Source organism: Pogona vitticeps, chromosome 2 (assembly GCF_051106095.1).
Source record: "Pogona vitticeps strain Pit_001003342236 chromosome 2, PviZW2.1, whole genome shotgun sequence".
In the NCBI taxonomy this organism is placed as follows: domain Eukaryota; kingdom Metazoa; phylum Chordata; class Lepidosauria; order Squamata; family Agamidae; genus Pogona; species Pogona vitticeps.
Genome location: NC_135784.1, coordinates 156,598,284 through 156,621,414, shown reverse-complemented (window position 1 = coordinate 156,621,414; position 23,131 = coordinate 156,598,284). Strand labels below are relative to the sequence as shown.

Below are 23,131 nucleotides of genomic sequence, written 5' to 3'. Positions count from 1 at the left end.
ATATGCATTGATTCGTCACTAAAATTCAGTGCGTTGTCATTTAGTCCATTCGTCAACTTTGACTAATGATGAATCCTGATGAAGCACTATTTTTTCAGTTCATCCCCATATCTAGTTGTGAATCATCCTTCTAGAATGAAAGACCAAAATATCCCACAGTTATTTGACACTTCATTGTGAGAATCATTTGCCTGTCTCAGTGGACAGTTTCAGACTGATACAACTGCACAACCCCATAATTTACAAATGTTATTTAACACATTGGTAGAAAATCTTCTGTCTATATCTGTATATCTATTATATGCCTACAACAATGTATCATGGATCCAAACTTTTCATTATGTAATGTATTGGGAGCTTCAGGTGAAGATCCTTTGTTGAATAGGCTGCTTACAGCTCTGCTGAGATTGACTGTGCTTGCTGAGCCGGTCAATTTCGTTACTCCTACAGACCAGCAGTGGGCCAAGGGAGTTTTTAACTGTTGGGTGTGGTTATTGAGTGATTGAATGTTGAGGGGTGTCTTGGGGGGAAGGTTTGAGTATATATATGGCAGCTTGCTATGAGGGTCTGTTCGTTGTGTCTTCTGCAAATAAAGAGCTATGCTGAAGACATCTCCACATCTGAACCCCCTATTTTACACATTACCCACATTACCTCCACAGAATTCTGCATGTCGCACAGCTTCAGGGGTTGGAAAGTTAGTACAAGTGGGCTAACTGTTGATCCACCCAAAAGTGTGATACACTTAAGTGTACCTTGCAGGGGGGGGGGGGGAATTTTCAACAATAAGGTTGATATTATCTTGCTGTTTAAGTTACATTACAATAAAGCCTTACCAGAAAGAAAGGTGAAAACTCCCATCTATTTTTACCACTCCTCTCTCACCGAAATCATGTATTTTGGAAAAACCTATTTTCAACCCACCCCACCAAACTCCTGCTCTTACTTACTTCTCTGCCTCCCTTATAATCTCATCTTTTTATGCTCCCCTCCCCCACCTTTGTCAACATGCTGATTGCCAAGAGGATCTCAGCAGTAAATCAGGAAGTCAAAATTTTAGAACATAATTAGAGCCCCCACCTTGATGGTGGAAAAAAATATTACCACCACCATTCAAGCTGTCCTTATTATCTTTTGGTTTACAGCCCTTCTACTTTTTCATATAAAGCTAATTAAATAACAAAGGCTACTAGGTTTACAGTCATTCATTTACCATTTCTCAAAGTGGTATTTATTTCTTCCTTTTAAATATTTCTGTACTTAACCGCCCAGAGTAGACCTTGGGTCTAGATGGGGGGGATAGAAATCTAAACAAACAAACAAGCAAACAATATTATTGATTTTAGCTATAAATATTGTCTTTTATTGACATAAGCCGCCTCATTATTTTTAGCTTTAAATATTGTATTTTAATGATGTCAGCTGCCTGAGGTCCTTTTAAGCAGAAAGGTGGGGTAAATATATATTTAAATATTTAAATAAACTATGCACTCTAGATAAGCAGCAAGGCATCACCTCCAATATTCAGTGAGGCTTAGTCATAGGAAGAGGAATCATATGAACCCAGTTGCTTAACAGTGCGAGCTGTTGCAGATTTACTGAGAAATAAACCTTACTGGCTGAAATCCTGTTGCTTAGTGTAGTAGGTTGCACTAAAAGAGGCCTATTGACTCAATGGAACCTATGGAGGAACTGACTCACCGAATTCCTACCAGCCCTACCTTAGTGTAACTTACTATGCTAAGCAACAAGATTTCAGCCACTATGCTCTTACCCTTACAAATAGCTTTAGTTATTTCATAGTTATGTATAGAGGTAGTATCTTTTCCAAATAGTGCCTCTATTTTTATGAAAGCATGTTTATTTCTCAGCAAAATACATACTTCTGGAAATATTTTGTCTGGAGGGAGGAAGGCTATCATCAGAAGACACTGAAGTCTTACACCCACATACCTGGGAGTAAAACTCACTGGATATAGGAGAAATTAATTCTGAGTAGGCATACATAGGACTGCACCAATTGCAGTGTAATAAAAACCCCTGCTCCATTAAGCTGCAGTTTGACTCCCCTGCACTTATTATAACGTCTTGTCATGTGCAGCGAAAAGGCATTTTTTACTTATGGTGACCCTGTGATCTTTCAAAGGTCCTACCATGAACAAAGCAGCCTTGCTCAGGTCTTTCAGATGAAGTCTGGATAATTAATTAGAGATGCAGGGCTATATTAATTTAATGTGGGTGTAAGTCCTTACTTACTTCTGTGGAGAAATAGAGAAGGTTGTGCTCTAACTGACTGCAATTCTAACTTATAAGGATGCAAATTAAAAAGTGAGGGGACGTCCCTCCCTTTTAATCACCCAGGTGTGAGCACAAAAGTTGTAAAAGGTGTCTCTGCCCATATTCCATACTCAAGAGAAAGGCAATGCTTCTAGGGAAATTAGATTCCTGGAAATATTCCTACTCAATGCTACAGGCTATGGGATCACGACTTCAAGATTAAGAGCCCTGTGGCACAGTGGTTAAACTGCAGTTCTGCAGTCGAGCCTCTGCTCACAACCTGAGCTTGATAGATTCAGATAGCCGGCTTAAAGTTGATTCAGCCTTTCTATCTTTCCACAATCAGTAAAATGAGTAAGCTCACTGGGGGGCAATGTTCCCTCTAATATTCAGCCCAGCTGGGCAGGTCTGTGGCCCCCACATGCACAACTTCGCCCCCATGTGAGGTACCCTCCCGCTGCATTGGGCTCTGTTGCAACCGGAACCTAAGGGGCTGAAAATGATCACTGTTGGTGTGTGGAGGAGGAGGAAGGCTGCTCACTGCGGGGGGGGGGGGAAGAGCCATGCGCGTGTGTGCAGGCACACACCTTAGAGGGAACCTTGCTTGGAACAAAGCCTTGTTTGTATAATTATGTTGCAAACCACCCAGAGAGTGCTTTAGTGGTGTATACATCAAAACAATAACAACAACAACAACACCAAGCTGACTGATAGGAGAAAGCAGAAAGAGATGTGCCTCACAGAGAGATCATAGAAGCCACTGGAGGGTGGGATGGAAGGTCCCAATGGGAGTTCATATGAGGAATCCACAAGCATGTCAGGCACCCTCTCTTGGAGAACTCAGCTCCCCAGCATGGCCTGCATCGCTGAACAAAACTTTCAACCCACACAAGCTCTGATCCAATGACAAATTCTGAGCTATTTTTTCACTCACAGGAAGAGGTTGCCTGCCTTCCAAAGCCAGAGGCCAGGCCAGAGCCCAGGTGGCTTCCTCATCCACCTTCCTCTTCCTCTGTGAATCACACTGTAGAGGAAGGTGAGGGAGGGAGTCTGCCTCTGACCTTTGCTTCTCATCTCTTTCTCCTTCAGCAGAGCGATGAAGAGGGGTGGGATAGAGAGGCAACAGAGACTTTGGAGGGAGAACTTTGTTTCTACCAGGGTAGCTTATTCAGTCTTTCTTCAGTCCGATAATTTTTTTAAATGTGGGGATAAGTTTAAGTTCCGGGTTAAATTTAAGACATATATTTAAGCCCCCTTTTATTTCTAACAGTTAATGCATAGGTTAAATTTAAGTCACCTTCAAACTCAATTACCCACAAAACTAATTCAATGGACTAATTCAGTTTGTTGATGTCTGCACAGATCGTCAGGGAAGGGAGTCCAAGCGGTATTTCCCCATTCACCCTATCATGAACCGCCTAAGCATCCGTGTGACCTCACAGTTCCAGAGCACCAAAAGAAACGAAATGTCCATTGATGTCAAACTATGGGGAAGAAAGGGCGAACAGCATGTTAGAAGTCTTGTTGTGCTCTAGCATCTATACAGCTTTAAATATATATATATATATATATATATACAGTATATATACTGTATATATATATATCAGTAAGGTCTCCCTTTTCACTGCAGCTGAGCACGAGCGGGATAGAAAAGGACAAGCCACAGGGAACAAAGAAGTTACCATCATCTCTTAATTGAGCTGGAGAGAAGCAGGTGCAGAAATATAAAATGGCCTGTAGGTTTTTTGTTTAGAAGCACATGTTTCTAATGCTCTGCAGTGGTGACTTGCCAAGTTCCTCAGAACTCCTTTTCAAGGTCCCTTTGTGATCATTAGCTAGCAGCGTTCTTCTAGTTAGAAGAGAAGAGAGAGAGAGAGAGAGAGAGAAAATTATATAAACAGGAAGATCCAGCTGAGCACGCTTGGAACTCTGCGGAAAGAATGCGGCAATCTAGTGAGATGTCTGTCCAAACAGAAAGTCAGGACTGCTGTGGACAGAACAAGACCCAAACCATTTCCTCTTAATGCACGATGAGAAGAATGGGCCATCCTTCCATTGACTTAATTGGCTACAGCGATGTGGTTGCTACTTCTGTCAAGGACCACTTGGGTACTCCCCCAAAGACTAACCTGCCAGTAAAGATACAGTCCTGAGTACAAGAGGTGTGTGTGTGTGTGTGTGTGTGTGCGCGCGCGTGCCTGTGTGTGTGTGTCTGTGGGGGGGCAGGATTTCACATCTTTTCCCTTGAGATGGAAAAGAGAGTAGGGGAATGACTCTTGATAGTGCAAGTGCATGGAGAGGAGATCTGAAAAGAAAAAGGGATAAGTCAACCCTGCCTGTTCCTACTACAGCTGGCTGGATAACTCAACAGTTTAGGTTTCTGGCTGCAAAGTCAAAGGTTGAGAGTTCAACCTTGGGAGTTCAACCCCAATGTGCCTCCTATGAGTAAAGCCAGCCTGTGTGGCCTTGGGCAAGCTGCACAGTCCCATAGTGCCCCCAGAAGAAGGGAATGATGAACCCGTTCTGAGTACTCTCCACCTAGAAAACCATGAAAAGGGTAGCCATAAGTCAGAATTGACTTAATGGCACATGTTGATGATGACAATGATGATTCCCACTGCAAATAACAGAGCAAGAAAAGCCTACTTTTCCATTTGGAAAGGACAGATTCCCTTTGAACAAACTGGATTCCTACTGGGAGGATTATCAATGCTTCCTTCTTCAGCTCAGATGGGACTGGAGTAATCTTATATTCTCAGAGATGGGGTGTCTACAGGCTGAAGTGGCCCAGGAGCTTGCAGATTTACTATGTAGAATACAAAACTTAGGAAAACATTCTAAAACCATCTCTCCCGGTTCAAATCCTGTTAAAAGGCATTTCAAACTCAGCCTGAGTTCACTGGAGTGAGCCTCAATTACATCAGAAATGGGGCTCATTTCCCATCCTGTCCCATTAGCTTCATTAATTTCCGGGGGCAGCAGAGAAAGGTGCACACTTCAAAATCAGCCCACTGTTGAAAATGTTTACCGCAGGAGTAAGATTGCCGCCAGTTTTCCCAACGGCTAGTTATCAGGCATTTGGACTCTTCAAGCTCATCTCTTGAGATCATTGGAGGCATCATGTCTTCACTAATTTCAGTAAGCAGCATTGAAGAGCCTGCAGCTACTCTGAGGATCTGTGGGTGCTTGAAAAGCCCCTTCAGGTGTTTGCCAGCACTCCCAAGGAAGGCTCACCGATTCCTGATGGGTTCCAAGGGGCAGGTTGATCCTTCCTGCCACCTACCTACCTGACAGTTGGGACTTTTATTGAGAAATATAAAGTGGTTGCCAAATTAGAAGACGAGAGCGAGGGAGGGAGGGCACAGGTGACCTACCTCATAACCTGGGATGAGCAGGGGCACTGAGACTGAGGTGAGGGGCAAATGGAGGCCTCTCTAGACCCCATGGAGCTGGCCTAAAAGAAAAAAAAGTAGCATGCTTCTTTGTTCTGTTTTAAAATCGCTTTTACATTTCGTTAATTCAGTGCTTGTTTTAATGTGATGAATTATTTAATAGTATTTTAATAGTGCAATTATTGTGTGGTTTGTTTGTTTTTAAACTGCTATAGTATCTGTTTTTCAGCCGTCTGATATCAAAATCCATGGTTCCTTCTGGTCTGAGAACAGAGGAGCCCAGAAGCCCATCAAACCCCATGTCAGAGAAGTTGGAATAAACTACTTCCTAGGTAAGTCAACTGCAGCCAAACTGAAAGTGTCACACTGGTGGCTGGAGGAAGGTGCTGTCCTCAGCTATGCAGTGGAGTCTGACTTGAGTTTGCAGCCCATAGTTTGAAATTTGCTTTAAACAGAGGAGACTGTCCATAACTTTTGAATCACTCCAGGTCTGTGATGCCTAGCCTGATGAAGACCCATATAGTGCCAAAAGCTAACTTATGTTTATGATTTGTTTATGGTCCGCCCTTGAAGGTTACTGGATCCTATAGGATTCCAGGACTCCAGAAGAGGGATTCTGGAAGATCTGACTGGTGCTCCTGTCGAGACTCTGGTTGATGGCTGGCTTACTGCCACCACCAGGGCTGTTGATACGATTGTACTTAAACACCCTCTCCACTGCAGAGCTTGTCCGGCACCTTGGTTTAACCAGCAGCTGTGAGCTATGAAGCAGAATAGGAGAAGGCTAGAGTGCAATTGGAGAGAAACCCCGATGGATTATAATCAGAAAGCTGTCAGGATTGCAACAAACCTTACCAGGGTGAGGGCTGCCAGTCGAGCTCAATTCACCTCCTGGATAAGCGAAGCTTCAAATCAGCAGACAGAATTTTTCTGCATAATCTGCGATCTATCTGGAATTGGTTTAAGTGATAGGCCTCCTCCTAGTATTTCACCTGACCAATTTACAGCATTTTAAAAATCTAAAGTGGAGGCCATCTTTCTCCTTTTTTGAACACAGTAGATCAAGCAGAGACGTCCAGCACGCCACTTTGCCCAATCAGACTCAATCTCTTTCAGCCTGTGATGCCAGATATGGTGGATAAAGCGTTTGACTGCTATCATGCCACCACCTTCTCCCTTGACCCTTGCCCGGCCTGGCTAATCAAAGCAGCCAGGTCTATAACAACTGAATCAGTCACTGCAACAATTAACAACCAAATGGGCCACTGCAGTAATTAATAGGTCTCGTCAAGGAGACAGACACTCATTAGGCCCATTAGGAAGGAAGCAAGCTTGATGGAGGATGACATTGGCAATTATAGGCCCATCTTTCCTCAGCAAAGTGGTAGAGAGGGTGGTGGCTGACCAGCTCTAGGCCTTTTTAGATGAAACCAATGCCTTGTATCCATTTCAGTCAGGCTTCAGGCCATGCCACAGTATGAAAGCAGCATTGGTTGCCCTGTTTGATGATGTGCTGAGGGAGGTCGATGGGCAAAATGTCTCGTTGGTCCTTCTTGATATCCCAGCTGCCTTCGATACTGTCAACTACGGTATCCTCCTGGGGAGGCTCTCCGAGCTGGGAATCGGTGGTCTGGTGCTTGCCTCACTCTGGTCTTTCTTGGAGGACCGCCCACAGAGAGTACAACTTGGGGAGAGTGTATCAGCTCTGAGGAACCCTAACTGTGGTGTCCTGCAGGGCTCAATTATCTCCCCAAGGCTGTTTAATATCTACACGAGACTGCTTGTTCAGGGGGTCTGGAGCTTCATGTCATCAGTACGCTGATGACACCCAGCTCTACATCTCCTTTTTTCCAACAAAAGTGGATGCCATTTCGTCCCTTCAGCGCTGTCTGGAGGCTGTATTGAAATGGATTCAGGTGAATGGTCTGAACCCAGACAAGACGGAGGTCCTGAGGGTGGGTGGCCCTGAGACAGGTGGTTTGGGAAACTCCCTCTCCTTCGGGGGGGGGTGACTCTCACCACAAAGAGTTAGATTTGCAGATTGGGGATCCATCTGGATCCGGTGCTTACCATGGAAACCCAGGTAGCATCAGTGGTCCGCACTGCCTACTTCCATCTTCAATGGCTTGCCTAGCTGCATTCCTGTCTTGATGCTGGGGCCCTCACCACTCTGGTCCATGTGCTTGTAGTCTCAAGATTAGACTAATGTAATGTGCTCTGCGTGGGGCTACCTTTGAGAGTGATGCGGAAATGGTGCCAAATGGTGCCAAACGTGGTGGCCAGACTTCTTATTGGGGGAGAAAATGTCGACATATCTCCCCTACTGTGGCTGCCCTGCATTGGCTGCCCATTCCCTTCCGCACTGATTTCAATGTACTAATGATGACATATAAAGCCCTAAATCGTTTAGGACCTCAATATCTAGAGGAATGCCTCCTCCCACCATCTACCGGAATCACTCGCTTGAGCCAGGATGGGTGGCTGAGGGGCCTAACGTCGAGGGAGGCCTGAAGAGAAAGAACAAGAAAGCGGGCCTTCTCGGCAGTGGCCCCTCGCCTCTGGAACAATCTCCCCCCAGAAATTTGTCTGGCTCCCTCGCTGGGTGCTTTTAAGAGCAAACTCTTAAGCACCTAATTTATTTCACCATCTTCAATTGTATTAATGTTGTTGTTTTTATTTTATTTTATCATTATTTGGAGTGTTAGCTGCCCAGAGTAGACGTCAGTCTAGATGGGCAGGGTATAAATTAATTTTTTTAAAAAAATAAAAGCACAATTTTTTAAAATCAGTCTAATAAAGGTATCACCCACCATTGTCTTCAAAAAGGGGGAAATTTCTCCTCTCCGTGACCTTTAAAACATTGGAAATGAGGTTACATTGGTGAGAAATGCCTCATTACAAAGATAGGCAGTGGCAGGTATGATCCCCTTGAAGACAGGGCTTCCATGAGCCACAAGATTAACAAGATTGTGTCCCCTGATTGTGTCCCCATGGACAAAAGATGCCCAGACTGACAACTGAATCTCGTTTCAACACTGGAGATGGGACGCCATCCTCACCACATCTGAGAGCAGCAGGCAAGATGGAGAGGGAGGGAGAGAATACTTTACTGCCCTCTTCTGCTTCCCAGCGTCTGTCACAAAGCTACTTCAGTCTGTCTAATGGCAGGGCTGGTCTGGGCATAGATACATGGTTCCTCGCTTGACCTGTTACATCTTAGCTGACTTTTTTATTACTGAGGCAGAAGAGTGGACTAGGGATGTAAATCCTTGCTGGCCTCACCTTCAGACAGACTACAAAATTTGGGCAAACAAAGATTTAATGCAGGTAACACTTTAATGCAAATAACATACATTGTGTGAAATGGTTATAGCTGCTGCTTTCTTGCGTTGACTTCCAAAAATTAAAAGCGTGAGAGATTGTGTGCATAATTTTGAATGATCAGCCATTTCTATGGTGGTGTATGTTGCCTGTTTGGCTCTTTGGATGCTAGTTTTGCACAAAGAGATTTTGTGCGAATTATGGAGACTTTGATTAGAGAGACTAAAGCTCCTTGACCTGCTCTTCCCTGATAGCAAGAAATCTCACGGAGCTTTCAAATCCTTGTCAAGGTATCTTGTCAAGTTGAGCCAGCCTAAGCCAACAAAGATGAAGAATCCAGTGAGCATTCTTTACACCATGACCATGAAAACAGGCCAGCCACGCAAGAGGATTGCAAAGAATGGTGCAACAACAGCATATGGAACCAAGGAAACATCAAGAACCTCTAAAATATGCACAAGATAGAAGAGAGAGACTGCTAGCAGCTGTTCTCCCTCCTTTTCTTGCAAAGCATTCTTTCTTTCACCGTATCTACTATAAATAGGCATGTTTGCACAGCACTTTTCAACACTCTGTCAAGAGATTCTCAAATAAAATGCACACTTTTTGCATGAGATTCTGAAGCATAACATAATCTGAGAGCCATTTTACCCCCGCCCCAGCACATCCTACCGGGACAAAGCATGTGTTATCCTCCTCCTCTTCCAAGAAACGTCTTGCTAAGACGTGCCTAATTCTCTCTCACTCCCCCCTCTCTCTGTGAGTATGTGTATGTGTGTGTGTTTTCCCCATAGGGGACCCAAGGTGGCTCACAACAATTAAAATCATAGCAAGTTAAAAATATCATACAAAACTATGTATTAGAAGACAATGAAATATTGAGTCAACTTTCAAAACCATTTTGAAAACATTTAGAAATCTCTAAATTTCAAAAATAGACTGTTCCCTAATGCCCTAGTTATTCTTTAAAAGACTGCCTGAAAAGGAAAAATCTTTGTCCCAAAGACAAAATACACAGTGCTCAAGGCCTGTTAAAGTATTTTGAACAGAAAACCCCACAAGTGCCCTTGCACTTCCCAGGAACTGAAAATAGAAGGGCCAGAATACTATCAGTAGTCGTATAAGTTTTGTATAGCTTGCTGTGGTTAATTGTGCTTAAATTACAAGGTTCCCAGCACATCTTGGTCACGTCAGATGTGCAACTGAGATATGCTTTGGCTTTAGTCTTTGGAGAGCTTTCTGGGCTTCCATGAGCCCTAGCTAGAAAACACATTGTTGAGAGATTAGGTTGCACTACAAAGTCCTCCTGAGTATCACGATTCATCATCATCATCATCAAACTGCAGAGTTGGAAGGGACCCTATGGATCACTGAATTCAGCTGCTGTCAAGAAGGCACAGTGGGGAATTGAACTGTCAACCTCTGGCTCCACAGTCAGAGATCTAATCCACAGAGCTATCCTGCAGTTGCCCAACCCTTGTTCATATTACTCCAGCACTCTCTGCTCTATATGGTGGGGAACTGGCCCTCTACATTGAATGCAAAGAGTAAGAGACCTCTGCTTTGATGAGATATGATTCTGTGTTGTCATGTACTCCTTGCCACAGTTCAGTAACAGAGCTTAAAAATGTACTAGAGGCAGGCAGTTTGGAGTAGAGAGTAGCTGCTTCTTTCAGCAGAAACCCCTTTATGCCAGCATGTAAGTAGAACTATGTCCTGCTTCCTGATCTCTTAGATCTCCTTTTGGCTCTTCTGTGTCAACAGAAGAAGAGTGAAGCAATGAAGCAGCCGATTTATGGCAAACCCAAGCCTCATCCAACCCAAGGATACAGCCACTGTGCCAGCATGAAGTTAGACCAAGGCAGGATGACATCCCATAGTAATTTCCAACACCCCGAAGTTGGAAAGGGATTGGATTTAGCACACGTCCAGTTGAGCTTATCTGGCTTTTCGCCTTTAGTTAGGATTAAACTCTAAAAGAGAGTGGGTATTTTGAATACAGATTCAGCCCCAGCGGCTGCAGTTAAAGCTAAGGATTAAATCAGATTCCTCTCTTTCTGAGACTTTCGAGAGTCGCTGCCAGCCAGAGTAGAAAGTACATGGTTGGGTGGACAACATTATGACTTGTTACAAAGTTGAATCCTGTGTTATTAATCAGAGAATCATAGAATAGGAAGGAGCCTCTAAGTCCATCAAATCCAACCTTCTGCTCAGTGCAGGAATCCAAATCAATTAAGAGACTTCACTTCTTGTACTTCAAAGTGCCTCTGGCCAAACATGATCAAATAGAGGACATTAAAAAAAAGACTGATAAACGCATTATTTTAATTAAATAGGCATCGATTTAATGCTGCCAACTTGTCATATTTGGATGTTTTGCTGGCATCTTCTCGCAATCTTTTGAGGGAAATAATCAACATTAGAAGAGTTTATATCTACCCATCTGCAATCAGAGGAAATCTTCCATTTTGAAACTGGGTTTGCTGAAAGTAGAGGAAAAACGAAGGCTTTCCTAAAGGAAGAGGAAAAAGCACAGACTTCCAAGGTGCTGCCGTATGTCTCTTCCACCCACATTAGGACAAAACTAGCCAAAAGCCACCACTTACTTGTAATGGCCTTTCCTGCCTTGAAATACATTACTGTAAATGACTAGCTTTTGTTCTGTGGTTAGAACGACACCACCTGATAACTTTTTCGAACAGTCCTGTCAGGAGCAATTACTTCATTGACTTACAGTCCCTCCCACCATGCTTCTAAATGCGATCCTGAAAATGTCAGAAGTGAGCGAGACCCTTCATTATGTATCTTTTTTTTTCTTTTTTGGGGTGGGGTGGGGGTGAATCTCACAAAATGTACATCTTGGTAGAACTTTCAGTCTAGGAGCTTCTCTGAGAAACAAATTGACTCCAAACCCACTATATATGATTGAAACAGAGGTGCCAACAAAAACCTACTTCATAGACCTTAGCCTGAGCCTTTCTGATCATACACTTAAACATTCTCCCTCTCTCTCTCTCTCTCACACACACACACCTCTCTCTCCCTTCCCCTACCGACACTGGCATTGTAGAGAATTCTAACAAATCAATCTCATCAAACCATCTGCTAATTTTTACAAGGCAAACACTTACCTACAGTGTCACATTTAATTAATTAAAAACTAATTAAGCATCTCAGCCACATTATACCCAAGCAATTAAATGGATTGTGTAAAAAAAGGAGGGAAATGCTCCCTATATTAGAAAGGATGCAATTTTATATCTTATCTCAGAACTGGCTAATGTACAGCTTGTGTCCAAGTACAGAAAAGTGAGCCATTTTTGCATTTGCCCATCTCAACAAACCCAGGTATAACCTGAAACTTTTAAGCAAACACTTTTCCTCCATATGAGCTTCAGAAATAACCCCCCACCTCTGTCCCCCGATCTTACCCTGTCCTAGATCATTGGTTCAAAACCATGGATCTCGAGATGTTCTTGGACTAAAACTCCCAGAAGCCTTTACCACCAGCTGTGCTGGCCAGAATTTCTGGGAGTTGTAGCCCAAGAATATCTGGGGACTCAAAGCTGGGAATCACTGTCCTAGATTTAAAAGTTTGGAAATCAAGAAAACTTTCCCATCACTTTTCATACATCAGGTTGGGGTTAATAAAGGCATCACTTGACTGTGGATTTTGGAACATCTCTCCTTAAATACACTTTGGTCCCATTCAGTCATTGACTTGTTTTATGTTAGTTATTACTCAAACACATTCAGCATTAGGCATACAGAACATCACACGAAAGGGGAGCTTTCACTCAAAATAGATGGAGCAACTAAATGATAGCAATGCTATCCTGATGCAGCTGTTTGCAAAACTGCTGGGAACTTGGGAGTCAGCAAGAAGACTAGCTCTGTCCAGATAACCCTCCTGTTGACAAACCTGCAGAGGCTGGAATGTTACTTATAGAAAGCTCCGGGAGGCAGAGCCTCATTCTCATATCTGCTGCTCAGATAGCAATGGCTTCAGCCTATCGTTATACAGTATTTATTCTTCTTATAAGTAATTGTCTGTGCTCTCCACGTCTGCACATTTGGAATGAGAAACCACATTTGTAACATCTTTGTACTATCCAAGTATAATTTTGTACGTTGTACTATCCAAGTGTTTAGTCATCCACCAGAACATGTGGAGGTTGAAACTGGGGGCAGACTGTAGGTTTATATATGACAGGTCCACCCTCACCCATCCTCAACATCTCTGCTACCATCCAGCCTGTTCAGTGAAAGTGTCTGATCATGGAGAGCAGTGATTCCTAACCTTAGGTAACCCCAATGTTCTTAGACTGCTGTTCCCAGAAGCCTTCACCACCAGCTGGGTTAGCTGGGGGTGCCTGGGAGTTTCAGTCCAAGATCACTTGGGTTACCCAAGGTTGGGAACTCAATGCACTCAGAAACCTCTTTTGCAGTTTTACACAATGCATGCACATGGGGGGGGGGAGTGTGTCCAGAGATGCTGGGACACAGTGACATCACACGTGTGGTCAGCATTATCTTTAGCTAGTGGATATTGTAACCCAACACATCCGGAGGACGGGGCACTACCTCGGGTAAGGCTGTTCTATACATTTCTGTGTATTGCCCATGCATGGACAAGGGAAGCACAATTAGAGCAGGCCCATTGAATCTCATTACAACCACAGCTCTGAAAAACCTCCTCTGTTTTTTGGACATTGGTTCTGAGACTCCCACCACCACCCTGGCATCATGGCCACTGAACATACTGGCCTGGGAGATTCTAGAAAGGTATAATCTAGAGTCTAGACAAGCAGTTTTTCCAAGCTTATATTATACATATGTATATGCCTTGCCTTTCTCAACACACATACACACCTCCTTCCAACAACTTTGCAGATCTAATATAGATTCAAAGAATGGGAGAAGGAAAGCATAGTAAAAGAACAAGATACCACCTAGGAATGGGGATGTAGGAACGAGTGAATCTAATCATGGAGAGATGCATGGTTAATTTGATCTAGTAATAGAATGACTGAATAAATTGGAAGAAATTACCACTGAAGACTTTCGGAGACTGAGACGGTCTGATCTGGTTCTGAAATACACCTCATCAAAAGAGGAATGACTTCCTTTCAGCTTCTCCGAGAGGTTCCGATATAGTCGTTTAGCAGCGTTGGGAGAAGAAGGAGGGTTGTTCTTTTTCGTCTGGGAAAGCTGTAAGCTGTGCATTTGTTGGGTCATTTTTCACGAGGCAGATCCTGCAGGGAAACGAGGTTCAGTTCAGTTACTAGAACATATGCAGTATCAAAATGGCCAGTTGAATTCATTGGAAATGTATACAGGATGTCTACACATTCTACATTCAGTAAGAAGACATTGCAAATTTTGCTTTCTTTGACATAGGTGGCCAATCTTTTCCCACTCCCTCACAAATTAACATTTGTTCTGCTTTCTGTGGCATAGGTTTAAGAATAAATGGCAAAAGTCATTAAGAATAATATTTGAAATGCCTAGTTATTTGATGTGGCTGGCCTCAATGGTGATGATCAACCAGGCGCACATGCAAAAGGAAGCAGGAAGAGGTTGGTGGCCTCTCTCCCAGTTTGCTCTTGAACTGATTCTCATTCCTGTGAAACAATAGGGGCATTCCACAAAATGACTTCTTGCTTCAGTTTGTCTGTTGGTTTTATTTCTATACCGTACCATCAGATGGCAAGCCATTACTCTGAGTGGTTTCCAACAATGAAAATAAATATAAAAAACCCAACGATACCCCACCCAACCCACATGTATTTTTTGCTTTTTTTAAATGTAACTCCCAGAACCTGTTGGCTAGTATGGTCATCAGTCATACTGGCTGGGGGATTCTGAGAGATTTACTCCAAAAAAAGGTAACTTTTCCAAAATGTGAGTCTTGCAAAAATATTGTTTCCATGATGAAAACCAAGTCTGCCTTGTAAGAACATGTGACAAACACAAATACTTTTTAATGATTTCCATGTGTACTGAAGAAATAAATTGTGTGTACATTGGACAATATCCTTAACTGCAGATGTTGGAAAAGATTCAAATGAAAATGTAAACAAAGCCTTCATTTATTTGCTAACACATTCAAATCAGCAACATTTAATCAAGAATTTCCACCTCCACATGTGTTTAGATTCTCAGAATAGTAATAAAAAAGGATGACTTTGATTTAGAACTGTTGAGTCACCACTTAAAGGCATGTGAAAACTTCAATTTTTATACAGCTGCTGGAATGACTAAAATTCCAATGGGGGCATCAAAGGAGGACTTGGGTGAAGACTCAGAAGCTACCTATCCAATGCCCCCATTTCACCCCACATCTTTCCATACTAAGGCTGAAATCCAGTAGTAAGGCACAACTAGAGCAGGCCCACTGAATCAATAGAATGCATGGAGGAGTTGATTCACCAAGTCCCCACTGATCCAACCAGTCTACTCTAGTTGCAGCTTACTACTGGATTTCAGCTTAAGATTCCCATCCTAACATTATTTTATTTGAAGCACAGTCTCATGGATTTTGATTACTCTTGAATAAACAGCCCTGTTTGGGTTTTCAAGTTCAGATTCAGTTTAAATTTTGGAATGGAACAAAAGTTTTGTTTTCAGGCAACTGCAGGGGCCCAAGGATAGATGTGAATAGACTGAAGTACATTTCAAGAAGGTAGTGTACCCTCAGCTCACACCCCTTTCCCCTTCTAATGCCGCCTATAGAGCAAAGCCGTAACCAGTAATTTTGGCACATGAGGCAGTCAGGGTTGTCTCTCATCCACTCCACCCTGATGTAGGGATATGAGCTCTCAAAGAAAAAGGAAGAGAAAATGCGGTATTCCCCACCCCCATGAGAAGAAAGTGAATACACCCAGTAGACGTTGCTGTTTATTTTCCTAACATCCAGCAGCAGCTTTACCTCCAGATCTCAGTGCCTTTTAAATAGCGGCGCCCTGAGGCAAAGCCCCACTTGCTTCACCCTAGTTATAGCTCTGCTACGGAGGGCTCAGCCTCACAATGATTTCTCTACTCTTCCGTCCATGGAACCATTCGTTTCATAAGTTTGTTGCTCTTAATTGGCCTCCACAGCTTTCATTCTGTGAACTCCTCTCAATTTTCCTTCTATCAGCTGTGGGAGGCAATTGCCGCAGACATCATTTGAAATGTGAATTGGCCTGATCACAAATAGTCTCACACCTCCCCAGGCTAATGAAGTACTGTAAACAGCCGAATCCTCCAAATGACTAACATATGCTGAGAGACATCTCCCCCCCCCCCCCCCATAATGGGGATACATAAGAAGGAGAGCACCTTTTAAAACCCACATGGCAGTCTCTAAGGGTGAAAGAGTTTGTATACAGTGGTGCCTCGACTTACGGATGTCCCGACATACAACCATTTCGAGTTGCGACCAGCTATGGCCACAAAATTTTGCTTTGACTTGTGGCCGGAGCTTTGGGTAGCGACCAGAAAAGGGTGGAGGGAAAAGGCGGGGAATTCAAATTTGCTAACTATTGGTAGGCGAAGAGGCTGCTTCTTTGTAGCTTTTTCACCCCAACAGTCAGAGTGTGTGAGTCGGAGGAGGCTTCGGACTGCCTGGAGCTGCTTTCTGCTCCTGAGTACATACATTTACTTTGTTTTGCAGGGTGAGTTTGGGTTGGGGGTGATATGTTTCTGTGCTATGGTGTTTTTTGTGTTTCGGTGTTGCCCCCCCCAGCCCCATTATGTTCTGATGGAGTTGGCTGTGTGTGTGTGGGGGGGGGGGATGTTTTTGTGTTTTTTCTCCCAACCCTATCACATTCCGATGGGGCTGGCTGTGTTTTAATTTGTTTGTTTGTTTGTTTTCCCCTTCTGGAACGGATTAATTGTGCTCCAACGCATTCCTATGGGAAATGGTGCTTCGACCATTTCAAGTTATGCCCATCTTCTGGAATGGATTATGGTCATAAATCGAGGCACCATTGTATAATCTTGGACCCTGTGGAGCTGGAAAGGACCCTGTGGCTCTCCAGTCCAGCCCCTGTCAAGGAGGTACAGAAGGGGAATTGAACTCCCAACCTCTCACTCCACAGCCAGATACCTGAGCTATCTGGCAGTTCATTTTCTTATAAAAGATTGTTCTCTCTAAAAATAGGCCAGAAAAATGGGAGCAGGGTGGTGGCAGCAGGCATGCAGAGTTTTCTGAGATTCCTGTTTGAAATTGATCCTGGGTTGCTACTTAAGACAGCTTTCTCTAGAAAGAAAACACTATGATTCCAGTTTTATTCTATTCATATACTGAATTATATGACACCCATGTGGAGATATTTGATTGTTCTGCTCAGTACCCACACCTGCCTAATTTTGCAGGCTTGAGGACTTTTAAGCAAAGAAAGTTCTTATTTCAGGAATGCTGAATTCTACTAAGTGTCAATCTCTGCAGGTGTGTCCTTTGACCACAAGACAGGCAGTCCCTCCAGCACCAGCTGTGTACATAAAAAATGATACTCTCCGCCTTCCTGAGTAGCATTACTACAAGAGCATTTATTTATTTATTTATTTATTTATTTATTTATTTATTTATTTATTTATACATACATACATACATACATACATACATACATACATACATACATACATACATACCCCGCCTTTCTCCGTAAAAGGGACCCACTCAAGGTGGCTAACATCATCAAAAGACAATATTAAAAAGCTGAAAACAATGAGTATACTGTACAATGGTAGATTACATAATTAAAAGACCATATACAAACTACAAGGTAGTTGTGTGATACCACCAGCATATACCCTGATCCTACTTGTATGTTTGAAAGTACAAAACAGTGCAGACTTGGAGTTCACAGGTACGTCTAAGCATCTAAGCAGATCCCACTATCATATTTTAGGATGACTCTCTTTTTTCCTAAATGGAAACAAATTCACTTGGCCGCTTGAATTCATTATTAGAAGGAATGATGGACATTCATTGTATGTGTGCACAGGCATGTGTACACACACACAAACACACACACACACACACACACTTGCGTGGGCTTAACTCACTCAGGATATTGAGTCCTAAGCAGTGAGTATATATGCCCTTGAAGATAACATTTATGATGGAAGAGTTTGCCTCCATAGTTATGTGGTTTGATGGATTTGCTTCTTCCCATTGGTTGTATACTCAGGCAAGATTCCACCCTATCCACCCACCAGAAGATAGGACCATGCCATATAAACAGTCACAGTTTGATGAAGTGGAGGGGAAAGGATGGATGATAAATGGACATGGTTTCTTTGGTTATGGAGGAATAGCCTTGGCACAGCCTGTGGAAATTATCCAAGTATCAGATGACCTTGCTTGTCAACCGATGCACACCAGCCCCGTCTGTTGGTGGGCACCTACTTATGGGTATGCCCCTGGGCACAAGACCACTAGGGGAACTGGTTCATTATCAGGTTGTGAGGGACTATGGTGGCCCTCTCAAGCAGGGCATGCCCCTGTCTGTCCCCTGCTCAACTCCCCCCCCCATACATGGGCCGTGTGCCTGGGTTATATGGCTCAATGGTTCATCTCCCCTTCTGCAGATCTACTCCCATATGCAACCAGAGATAAATGCAGCAGAAAAAGAACATCACGTTTTGCAGAATTTATTCCAAACATGAAACACCCAACCTCATCACCAGTAATAACCCAAAACATCTACACATACAAGACCAACGAGTTGAAGCTATCTCTGGACTGAAATCTTGGAGCAGACTGCTGGAGAGCAGCCTAGGCAGCTCCTTAAATACCTGTCTGGCAGACCAGAGTGAAAACCTCTCCTCTTTGGTCTGCAGCCAAGAGGCCCCTCTCCCCTTCCCTCTGCCCGCACTGCTGGCAAGGAGTGTGAAGAATCCTTCTAGCCTGGCCTGGAGTCCCCTGGAAAGAAGAAAGGGGGCTCTGAAGCTTCTGCCTCTGGGGGATTGGGGCTCACTGGGTTGCAAACAGGGTCACCGGCGAGTGGCTTACTTATATGATGTAGAAGCACTTTGATTATGAAGAATAGTCCATGAAACCTGTTTGCGGACAATCACAAGGTTTCTTTCCAACAATCTAGCCTGAGTTTCTGGGATCATGCCTTTTAATCATAGTCTGCTTACTCTAGTGTAAAATAAATCCACTGAAGTCCTGTTGAGTTCCAAACAAATTGGTGCAATGCTAATCAGCAGCCAGTTATTTATGGGCTGAGGATTTTCTTTTTGCTTTTGTCAGTCCAGAGGCTGAAATCCATAAGCTGATCAAAGATGTCCACAAGTACAGTATTGGCAGGGTGGAGGTGAAATGTGGGACCATAATTGAAAAGGAAAACAAACACTGTCTCCTTTTTGTTTACATTCTTCCCAAATATATGAGGACCTGCTTTATGGCTTCGAACATTTGGAGACTGCAGATATGGAAAAGAAAATGTTCATTGCCCGTGACAGGCTAACAATTGTAAGAACCAATTTCTAGTCCAGAAACTTGAGGACTGTAAAATAATAAACACTTTACTGCATTCAAAAACTGACTAGTTAGTTCTATAATGTAGAACCTGTAACCCTGCTACATGCCTCTCTTTTCCAGCACTGAATAGAGAGGAAGGCTACAGTTCAGAGGTAGAACACTTGCCTTCCTTGCAGAAAGCCCCAGGTTCAAATCCCGACATGTTAAGATACAGCTGGGAAAAAAACTCCTGGGAGAAAATGGTGATAAACCAATGATATAAGGTAAAGGTAAAGGTTCCCCTTGACATTTTAGTCAGTCGTGTTCAACTCTAGGGGGCGGTGCTCATCCTCGTTTCCAAGCTGTAGAGCCAGCGTTTGTCCAAAGACAGTTTCCATTGTCACGTGGCCAGCGCGACTTAGACCAACCTTCCCACCGAGGTGGTACCTATTTATCTACTCACATTTACATGCTTTCGAACTGCTAGGTTGGCAAGGAGCTGGGACAAAGCAACGGGAGCTCACTCCATCGTGTGGATTCGATCTTATGACTGCTGGTCTTCTGACCCTAGAGCACACAAAGGCTTCTGCGGTTTAGCCCGCAGCGCCACCACGTCCTCATAAAAACCAATGGTATGGACTGATCTACATAAGGCCAGCTCTACTGTGGGAATTGGTCACACAGGCAGCAGAGCACCAGGAAAGGCAAATTCAACAAAGAGAGAGGTGTCTGTACAGGGGAAGCTGTTTCCTAAATTCCTGTCTCTGAGGGGTCCTCAGAGCCAAGCCCTATTGGAGGAATGAAAAGGAAAATTACCTCTGCTGCAGCACAAACCATCTTCCTAGTCAGTCCTTCCACACAGTTTGGTTCTCAGATCTGGAATTTAGGAAATACTGTAACTAGCTTTTCACATTACAGCTCTCGCCTCCATTAGCGTGTGTTGGAGTGGGAGGCAGGCCTGTGGCTGCTGACTCAGTATGTTGGGTGGGGGCTGCACCTCCCACAGTGTGGGAAGTGCTGCTTTCTTTACCACCTCAGGGAGCAGGAGAACATGGCCACTTCTATGTTCTCTTGTACCAGGAGTATACAGCAGCTCCCTGCCTCACTAAAGGGCACCACCAGCATCAAGAAACTCCTCTTAGTTGACTTTTGGAGGTTTCTTTTGCCCTAACTGGGAATGCCCTGGTGGAACCTGAGGCAAGCTGCAACAGGGACAAAAACAGAAGTTCAGCAAAATGGGAACATCTGATGTCTGTGCCTGCAGCATCTCTTTGTTAAGGGGGACATATTTTAAGAAACTGTCCCACTGGGAACAGCCTTAGTTCAGTAGTTCCACCTGCAGGTTAATTTAGAATTGGGGGGGGGGCTGTACCTCCAGTGGCCAGTGATAGCTAAGCTCCTACTCCTTCAGAGCAAATAACTTTACACTTATTTAGCCTCTTTTGTGTGAATGGGGAACCCACATCTGACTATAGAAAATTCTGGAATGGGTCACTATAAGTCAGAAGTGATGTGATGCCACATAATTATTAATTACACGTCTTTAAAAGACTTGGTCTGGCTCCTTTTGATACCATGAAGTGGTTTAGTAAGTGATCCACTTTTGGATGTTAGGAAATTGAACATTTTTTTCGGCTCCTCAGTGGAAAAATAACATTTGCTTAAAATCAAGGGGAAAGGGTCACTGAATGGCCAAGGGACCATTCTTAGTCAAAATAATGCATTAAAACATAATTAGTTGAACAGAAAGCAAAATTTTCCTGCTTTTTGATGGTATACCAGGAGAATGCACCTATTTTTCATATTTTTCAGTGAATAAATACAAGTATGTATGTATGTATGTATGTATGTATGTATGTATGTATGTATGTATGTATGTATGTATGTATGTATGTATGTATGTATTTACTTACTTACTTACTTACTTACTTACTTACTTACTTATTTATTTATTTATTTATTTATTTATTTATTTATTTATTTATTTATTTATTTATTTGATTTCTATCCTGCCCATCTAGACCAAAGGTCTAAAGTAACCATTACTTTAAAAATTACTCAAAATCTTGATGTGCCAAGGGATCAGGAGTAACAGTACTTGTGCCAGTATTTAACAGAAGAAACAGCATGAGCATCTACCTGTTGGGGTCTCAGAGACACCCGTGTAGCCACACAGCACAAGGTGTTCACACCTACAATGGATTCCGTTTCCTGAAGAAGAGACAATGTTTATACTGGTTTAGCAATCTGAGTGCATGTGGAAATGAAATTACTTCACAATGGAAGCACTTCCTGAGAGAGAAAAGGACAAAAATAATCTATACCCAACAAATCCCCCATTCTTGTCGATTTAGAATGTTCTAACATGCCAGTGAACTTTGCCGAAGAGCTTGAAAGAGTTCTAATATTCCAAGCCTCCTGCAAGGATCAAAACAAAGTACTCTTTCCCCTTCACTCAAGGACTCTGTGATTCACACCAAATTTCTCTACTGTCTCTTTTGTGTGAGAATTGACAATTTTGCACAAATTAGACAATTTTGTGATCATCCATCATTCTCACCAACCAAGAGCTCAGAGTGCTTGTCCTCATTGGTAAGGGAAACAGCATTACAGTTTCTCATTGTTCTGTGAGAAGACAAGGGAGTTTTTACATCCCTACAGGTGGGATGGGTGTCTGGTTCTTTAGCCACATTTTTGTAATGAGTGCATGGATGAGGAGTTTGCCTAGATGGGTCTTTTAATTTCCATTGTCAAACATGTGGTTCTTGACCATGTAAAGCTTTTTAACCTGATCTGAGTTGTCGGAATAAATATTTTTAATGAAAACAATAAATGAACCTTAACGTGCCAGCATAGCTGCATCTCATTAGGCCCAATTGTTTAGCACAAAGGTTTGGACTAGAATCTTCAGGTGTGTTCTCTTAAAGAAGTGTTTCCCATTACCTACTCCTACCTGAGCTATGGGACGTGGTGGCACTGTGGACTAAACCACAGAAGCCTCTGTGCTGCAGGGTCAGAAGACCAGCAGTCATAAGATCGAATCCACACGACGGAGTGAGCTCCCATCACTTTGTCCCAGCTCCTCGCCAAACTAGCATTTCGAAAGCATGCAAATGCGAGTAGATAAATAGGTACCATCTCGGTGGGAAGGTAAAACGGCGTTCCCTAGTCACACTGGCCACGTGACAATGGAAACTGTCTTCAGACAAGCGCTGGTTCTATGGCTTGAAAAGTGGGATGAGCGCCGCCCCCTAGAGTCGGACCCGACTGGACTAAAAATGTCAAGGGGAACCTTTACTCCTACCTGAAGCTTTATGGGTTCATTACCCCCAAAATTATTTATATTAATTAATTAATTGCATTTATTTCCTGCCCAACTTGTGGCAAGCCCCTAATAACAAATGAGAAGACATACCCACCCACAAACTCAAAATACCCAAATCATAAAGACCACCCCCAAAATTCAAACACAATCACATGGTTCAGCAGGAATATCATGGGGGAAGATGTTCCTAAAGGCCTCCTTAACGACCTCAGATTTCACACATTTCCTGAAGGTTAAGAGGGAGGAAGCCTGGAATACACGTCCACAGGCAACACATTCTATAGAATTGGGGCCACTATTGAAAAGGCTCAGTTCCTAGTGATAGCTTCTTGGAAGGACCATCTGCAACTGCAAAGCCTG

The 23,131-nt window shown here is 43.2% G+C and overlaps 1 protein-coding gene across 2 annotated transcripts in view; it reads right to left on the bottom strand.

The window, feature by feature from the left end:
- ANKFN1 (ankyrin repeat and fibronectin type III domain containing 1) overlaps window positions 1–23,131 on the bottom strand; it is a 328,869-nt gene that overhangs the window by 122,276 nt on the left and 183,462 nt on the right. For both annotated transcript variants that reach the window (XM_078385159.1, XM_072990937.2), the window contains exon 2: window positions 14,043–14,245. In XM_078385159.1, coding sequence (XP_078241285.1) covers window positions 14,043–14,228 — 186 coding nt within the window. In that variant the 5' untranslated portion in view covers window positions 14,229–14,245. The remainder of the gene's footprint in view (window positions 1–14,042; window positions 14,246–23,131) is intronic.